A 7361-nucleotide genomic window follows, 5' to 3' on the forward strand; every position below is an offset into this window, starting at 1 on the left:
GTAACATCTTCACCTCCATTTGTTAAAACTGAGGAACGAGTTGAGTTTTAATTCTTCGCAGCGGCGGAGCCGCGTCCGCTTTGGTTGTGCAGCCGCAGCGCATGGATCTAATTAACTTCTGAACCTTTATTTCCTCAAAATAAACTGGCTCCTCTTTTTACTATAAATGGATTAAAACAACGTTGCATTCTCTTTTTCTTTGTTCTGTGCTGGAGACTGGAGTTAAAGGCGCCGTTTCAACTAAAGGTTTGCGACGATCTTCCTGACCAAGGTGTCCTGTCCATCACTCTTCAACGCGCCGTCAGCTGCCGGTTAGAAAGACGCATTTAGTTCAGAGTCCATGAGATGATATGCAGAAAGGATTTTCGGTTGATTTTAGTTGCCTCTGAGATTAAATCTTTGCGTAAAGTCTATAATGTCTGCACATTATAGACAAGGGTGTGAGTTATAACCAGTCATATGACCAACGGGCTTCAAATTTTCCCGTCATTTAAAAAAAATAACCGGTTAAATACAGAAAATATTCCGTTAACGCGACCGTGGGACCCAAGTGGTAGATTGTAATAAAAACTGCTGGAACTGTGAGCAGGGCTTTAAAAAACGAGCCGATAAAAGTTAACAATAATTTATTAAAAATGAATCATTTAAAAAGGGTGCAGGGCAAGAATGTGCGGCAGAGTCAATGCATAAGTCTGTTTAAGGAAGAATGGAGTCTTAGCTGGCCCAAGGGGAGGCGGTCCTCTCCGGCACTCAGATCAGCCAGCCGACTGATCCCAGCAGCAGGATCCTCCGCGGCCACGGGCGAATCTTGGCGGCGATCCAGCCACTCGTACTCCAACACCCAGTCGGCCGTTCCTCGATGGCGACCAGTTGGATGAATCTCTGCGGCAACCAGTCCTCAAGTCCCGCCGCTCTGCACCTGTGATCTGTCCAGTTCCTTCAACTGCACAGCTCCCTCTTTATTACTGGCTTCCCGGTCTGCACAATGGAGAACACCTGTGCTGCTGCAGTGGGCGTCTCCAGGTATGAGTGGTAACGTCACCTCAAAAGCAAAACAAAATCAGAAAAACATGCAACACAACAAACCCAAAAAAATAACCCAGATCTAATAAAAAAAAGTAAATTACTTCAAAATATAACAAACAATTTAAACAGGAATGTAAAAAACATGAAATCAACTCAAAAAAGGAAAACGAGGCTACATTACCACACGATCTCTGGTCAGAACCACGGTTAGAACCTTGCAGCAGTGTTTCTTCTGCAAACAGGTCTGCAACCCTAAGAGGGAAATCCAACCCTCACCCTGCTAATATGGAAAAGGTGTCTGCACTGGTTGATCAGCACTATCAGGAAGGTCCAGATTAACCCGAGGGTTCATGTTCTCCTGCAGGCCTTGAAGGTCATCGAGCAGCTGCAGGACAGCAAAGATCTGAAGGAGAAGACCGATGACATGCAGCACAAGGTGGGTCACAACAAGATTCAGTAAGAACCTGGGTCAGAACCAGGGTACTTTGGTTTGCTTTGACATGAAATTCTTGAAGAAGCAAGATATATTCTGCCAAACATGGATACATTTACTGGTTTTGACCAGCTTAAACCAGTAAAACCAGTTGCTGCAGTTGTTTTCATTCCTGTTTAAATGAATAAAAATCCAGAATATTCTGATTATTCAGTCCTCCTCCTTCTGTGTTTAGGGTGCAGCGGAGCAGATGGAGATACAGGCAGGCCTGGAGAAGTGCTGCCAACGTCTGGACGTCCTGGACAAGGCAGTGGTGAGTCTGTAGGGCTGGACTCTCACTTGTGGGGGTGCTCTAGACAAAACTTCTGCAGATGGTCTCTGTTTCTGATTTCTACTGGAACCTGGAGGGAACGGGCTCTTTGCACGTACGGCGTTGACGTCACATCTGCATGAGCCAAAGCGGCTCACTTGTTTCCGCTTTGAGTTACCATGACAGCTAGAAAAGACGAAGTCATATTTCAGACGCCAAAAAGCAATACTATGAACGTTGTTGTCTTCCATATATAATGGGCTTTTAAGCTTTCATTAATTTCCAAACAATCCTGAATTAAGAAGATGGTGGCTTGTAAATATCCGTCGCTACCAGTTAAAGCTAACGCTGCACAGCAAAGTTTGCAGCCTTCACTTCACTCCGGATCAGCCTAAAACTACCGGAGGGAGACGGATGGTGAATAAAGGAGCCTCCTGAGTTATTTCCATGGAGTCACTTCTGTATTCAGCCTGAAAGAGCGAATGAATTTATGAGTTGATGGGAACGAGAGAGCAGACCAGAGCCAGACCGCCGAGCAACTGATCCGCCTGAACACACCGCAGTAAACACCGTCCTACCTGAGCTCTGAACAAGAAACATGCAAAGGTAATAAAACGAAATAACACGGAGACATGAAGCAACATATTTTTCTAAAAGCAGCAACTTTGAACCTGAACAGCTGAACCAGATCTCTGACACCAGAGCTGCGCTACTGTTAAGCTATGAGGCTTGTTGAGCTCCGTCAGGCTTCGGAAGTAAAAAGTCCAAACCGTAACCTCCCTGTTAGTCTGTGACACTAACAACAATAAACACACAGTATACTGGAAAATAAGGCACAAACATTGTCCGTTAGAATGCTTAGATTCTTAAATAGCACATTTTTACAAGAACAATGTCAGAGAATATTGCCTACTAGCATAAGCCAAAGTTAAAGTAAAACTCACCTTCGTGTCCGTGAATATAACGAGGCGAACATCTTAACCTTTCTCCAGCTGACTTGTTGGGGCTTCGGATCGATGTTCATCATCGGCCAAGCCCTGCAGCACCTGGTGTAAAATGACATTTCCAATAGATCGGAAACAACGAGCCGCTTTTCCCCGAACGGGGAAGCTGACATGCAAACAGCCCTTTGTTGCTGAGCTGAGCAGAACCGTAACCATGAACTGGACCTGAAAGAGGTCAGAACTTCTGTCATTCTGTGTTATGGTTCCAACAGGAATCCATGCAGGAACTCTTCCAGATGTATCCGGACCCAGAGGAGCTCAACCAGTGTGTGACCTGGGTCCAGTTGGTTCAGAAGGACATGGATATAGAGAAGGTAAAGACAAGAACCGTAGAAAGGAACCAGTTCAATGAACTGTTCGTCTCAAAGAGATTCACTTTCAGAATATCAGAAAACAACCATTTCTGGCAGTTCTGACAACAGATCTGAGAATTAGTCAGGAAGTACTGTACACTTCTGGGTTCCATCGGTGGAAGTTACCCTCAGATCTGTTTCTGCAGGACCTGGTGACTTCAGAGGTTCTGGACCAGCCCTGGTTGGAAGAACAGGCTGGACCTGACCCCTCAGCGCCATCCTCTGGTGTCCCAGTGCCATCAACTGGTGTACTGGTGCAATACTCCAGTGCCAATGAGCCGTCCTCCACTGCCCCTGCGCTGTCCTCTGGTGCCTCTGTGCCGGCCTCTGGTGTTCCAGTTCCATCCCCAGGTGCCTCTGCACCATCCTCCCATCCCTCAGCACCGTCTTCCGGTGCCTCTGCAGCATCTTCTGGTACCACTGTGTTGTCACCCAGTGCCTCTGCACTGCCTTCTGGTTCCTCTTCACCGTCCTCTGGTGTCTCAGTGTCGTTGTCTGGTGGTCCGCTCCACACAGATAGCTCCCCCCCGTCTGCTGCTCCATCTTTTCCAAGCATATCTGCAGAGGATCAGTCCTTGGAAGCAGCAGCAGACTCCACTCAAGCCTCCTCTGATGGGTCCGAAGGCGGGACGATCGCCGGGGACCAGGGCAGGGCCACAGAACCACAACCTGTGACCTCATCTGTCCTTCCAGGGTCCACCCCAGAGACTGTACCACAGCCTGAACCACAACCTGGAGCAAAACCTGAACCACAACCTGGACCACATCCTGGAACACAACCTGGACCACAACCTGCAGCACATCCTGGACCACAACCTGGACCACATCCTGGAACACAACCTGGACCACAACCTGCAGCACATCCTGGACCACATCCTGGACCACAAGCTGGACCACATCCTGGAGAACACCCTGCAGCACAGCCTGGACCACAACCTACAAGGATTCGTGGGGATCTGAAGAGACTCTCAGACTCTCCTGAGAGTCGGACCCACAGCATGCAGATGGAGGAGTTTTTGAAGAACATCAGGAAGTTACAAGAGAGGGTCACCCAGCTAGAGGCCCATACAAGGATTCTGGAGGAGCAGAAGGTGGACTGGACCGGGTTGGCCCAGTTTATCAGCTCCAGAGGTAATGTCAGAAGTTAGCCGAACATCTCCAGATTGTACCTGGTCAGGTATTTCACTAGGTGCCCTGCCCAGATAGACCAGGTTGTCCACAGGTGACCAGGTGTTTTCTCCTCAGGTTCTCTTGAAGTCCCTGGCAGCATGATGGATCAGGTGCAGCAGCACCAAGCTCTGATGGAGAACCTGAAGACCGAACACGAGAAGGTGAGAACCTGCTGCTCCACTCAGCCTCCCATCACTCTGTTCCGGTTCTGGTTCTGATGGGCTGACGTGTCTTCTGAAGCTGGAGCATCTGGAGGACATGATGGGCAACCTCATGACCCAGGAGATGGGCAGCAGCATAGCAGATCATCTTGATTCAGCGATTAAAGATCTCACTCAGCAGGTGTCTGACCTCAGGTAAAGATAGAGAGGCAGGGACAGAACCCGAAACCCACCTGGTGGGACCAGGTGGTGGTCAGGTGGGCTGCTCTCCTGTGCAGGTCTTCCCTGGTTCAGGTGGAGCAGGAGGTGGAGCTCCTGAAGGAGAAGCAGGCTCAGAGTGAAGAGAGAGCTGCAGACCATCTACAGGACCAGGTCAGAGGAGAACCTCCTTCCTACCTTCCTGCACCCTTCTTCCAGTCTAACCTCTGACCTCTGCCCTCTGGCCTCAGCTGAACGACCTGCGGGGGACGTTGGAGGACACCATTGTGTCTCTGACGTCCCAGCTGTCCAGCAGCCTCCAGCAGGAGGTGGAGCAGGAGACAGAGAAGATGGAGAAGCCGGAGGAGACGGAGGAGGAGGAAGAGGAAGAGGAGGAGGCATTCAGCGACTCGGTGGAGGTGGGCCGGAAGCTCAGCCTGCTGTTCCAGAACTATGAGCAGCTGGAAGACACGGTCAACCTGCTGGTCCAGCAGCAGCAGCAGGGCGCAGCTAGGGACGACCTGGACGAGGACCGAGACATGGGCAGGGTCAGTCAGGGACAGGGACAGTGGCGTGTCTGCCACAGGGACGCGGCCGGACCTTGATGGATGCTCTGTGTCTGTGTTTGGGTCAGAGCCTGGACCTGGTGTACGACGTCCAGAGGGCCATCCAGGAACTGCAGGCCGAGTGCGAGCGCCTGCAGGAGGCAACGAGGAGTCTGCATGAGGACAACCAGCAGAAGCAGGGACACATCGAGGTAGGCAGGCCAACACCTGGGTACTGACAAGCTGGACCACAGACATTGGGCTGACGGTGGACTGATGCTTTACTGACGGTGGACCAACTTTGCACACCTGGAGACGTCGTCCACCTGGAAACACTCAGTGATGGCAGCTGCTTCCACAGGAGCTCTACAAGACGGCAGAGGAGCTGCAGGTGAAGAAGGCCGACAAGCTGATGGTGGAGAGCGAGATTGTGAGTTCTGCTTCTGGTTCCGGTGACCTTGAATCTCTAGTTCCAGTGGAGATGCTGTTAGCTGCATCAGAGGCTGATGACAGGTTTACTGTCCCCCGTCCCCCTGCCTGTCCCCTCAGAAAGCGGACAAGCTGGCCCTGGACAGCAAGGTGAGCCGTCTTCAGTTCGACGCAGCGACGGAGCAGCTGACCTCCATGTTCCATGAGCTGCTCAACAAGATGACGGGTCAGGAGCACGACTGGCACCAGCTGGTGGACAAGCTGTCCACCGACATGGAGTGCAAGGTACCAGTCCTCACGAGAAACCTGGCCCGGTTCTGGTCCGGTGCAGAGGTTCTGATCCGTTTGTGTGTAGCTGAACCGGATGGAGTTGGACTCAGTGAAGCTGCAGCTGGAGGAGCGCTGGCGCAGCATCCTGAAGAAGCTGCAGGCGCAGAGCGCGCCTCTGGAGGATGACGCCGCCGGCATCAGGAAGTGAGTCCGGCTGGTTCCGGTTCAGGTCCGAAGTTCCGTTCATTATGGAACAGTATGATTTGAACTGTCTGTCTGTCCCCCAGGAAGCTGCTGGAGCGGTTCCACTGCCTGTCCTGTGACCGCGTCATCATGAAGCAGACCCCCGGCCCGTGAGTCGACCCAGAAAGCCCGGATCTGTTGTTGTGGCGTCCGTCCCTTTAATGTGACATCACAGATCTGTCTCCTTCCCCAGCATCGTGCTGACCCTGCCGACTTTTCCTCCTTTCCCCCCGCCAAAGTCCGCCCGGCCGTGGACCATGGAGCAGATCCGCCAGCACTACCACAGGTGGGTCCGGGACCAGAACCAGAACCACAGCCAGTCCGTCCCACATTCTGTCCCAGCAATAGTTTTCTATCAGGGTTGATCTGAAAAGTGCGGCCAGCATGTCGGTCTGGCCGACTCCACCACACTTTTCAAATTTCTCTTAGTGAATTGTTTCGTCAGGTCTGACCCGGTTTGGGTCAATCTCAGAACATCAGAGAAAATGTGAGGTTAGTTTGTAGAGGGGAACAAAATGAACAGCAGGTTCTGCCACATTGGACCTTCAGAACCAGCTGTGTGTTGCGATTCCAGCCTGACGCCCGGACCCAGCCAGCGCCGGGTCCAGCTGCAGAAGAACCACGCCGACATGCTGCAGCAGCTAGACAGCATCGAGCGCCAGCGCCGCCTCCGCCAGCGGTGAGTCAGGCCGCTGGTTCTGACCCGGTTCATTCCTGGATCCACAGCAGAACCTGCGGTCGGAACCAGCTCTAACCTCTTCCCGTTCTCTGTGTAGCCCCAACCGGGTCACTGAGGCGCCAGCCCGGCAAGCCCGGCCAGTCGGAGGGCCACACGCCAGCACGTCTGCGGGTCAGCGCCGCAGCGGCCCGCAGCACCACCGACTGACGACCCGGGCCGAGGACGAGATCCTGATGCAGGTGCGGTGGTAAATTTATTTTCCGGTTCGTCCATTAAGCTACACTAAGCGTATTCAGTCTATCCGCTCAGCTTTATTCATGCACCCGCCGCGCTCTTCACTGCCACCAGGCAGCAGCTCTGGCAGGAGGAAGGCTGCCATACCCCAGGCATCGCGCCGGTCATTTAAAGCAGTGGTTTTCAACCGCTGTGCCACGGCACACTAGTGTACCATGAGTGATCTTCAGGTGTGTGGAAATTATCCAATTTCACCTACCGTATTTTCCGATCTATAAGCTGCTACTTTTTTCCTACACCTTTTCT

At 52.1% G+C, this 7361-nt stretch overlaps 1 protein-coding gene across 2 annotated transcripts in view; it reads left to right on the forward strand.

Annotated features, from left to right (window-relative positions):
* LOC106937488 (glutamine-rich protein 2) overlaps positions 1 to 7091 on the forward strand; it is a 21229-nt gene extending 14138 nt beyond the window's left edge. Inside the window, exons 4-20 of one of the 2 annotated variants that reach the window (XM_015019021.1) lie at positions 1391 to 1462; positions 1695 to 1772; positions 2986 to 3087; positions 3273 to 3497; positions 3540 to 4257; positions 4372 to 4457; positions 4537 to 4652; positions 4736 to 4829; positions 4907 to 5203; positions 5290 to 5412; positions 5562 to 5630; positions 5750 to 5914; positions 5985 to 6103; positions 6187 to 6252; positions 6336 to 6428; positions 6717 to 6821; positions 6919 to 7091. In XM_015019021.1, coding sequence (XP_014874507.1) covers positions 1391 to 1462; positions 1695 to 1772; positions 2986 to 3087; positions 3273 to 3497; positions 3540 to 4257; positions 4372 to 4457; positions 4537 to 4652; positions 4736 to 4829; positions 4907 to 5203; positions 5290 to 5412; positions 5562 to 5630; positions 5750 to 5914; positions 5985 to 6103; positions 6187 to 6252; positions 6336 to 6428; positions 6717 to 6821; positions 6919 to 7072 — 2682 coding nt within the window. In that variant the 3' untranslated portion in view covers positions 7073 to 7091. Of the gene's footprint in view, positions 1 to 1390; positions 1463 to 1694; positions 1773 to 2985; positions 3088 to 3272; positions 4258 to 4371; positions 4458 to 4536; positions 4653 to 4735; positions 4830 to 4906; positions 5204 to 5289; positions 5413 to 5561; positions 5631 to 5749; positions 5915 to 5984; positions 6104 to 6186; positions 6253 to 6335; positions 6429 to 6716; positions 6822 to 6918 lie in introns of both variants that reach the window. The other variant, XM_015019020.1, reaches the window with a different exon arrangement.
* The last annotated feature ends 270 nt before the right edge of the window (positions 7092 to 7361 follow it).

This window comes from Poecilia latipinna, unplaced genomic scaffold (genome assembly GCF_001443285.1).
Source record: "Poecilia latipinna isolate Pla-1442-1.1 unplaced genomic scaffold, P_latipinna-1.0 Scaffold2358, whole genome shotgun sequence".
Taxonomy (NCBI): domain Eukaryota; kingdom Metazoa; phylum Chordata; class Actinopteri; order Cyprinodontiformes; family Poeciliidae; genus Poecilia; species Poecilia latipinna.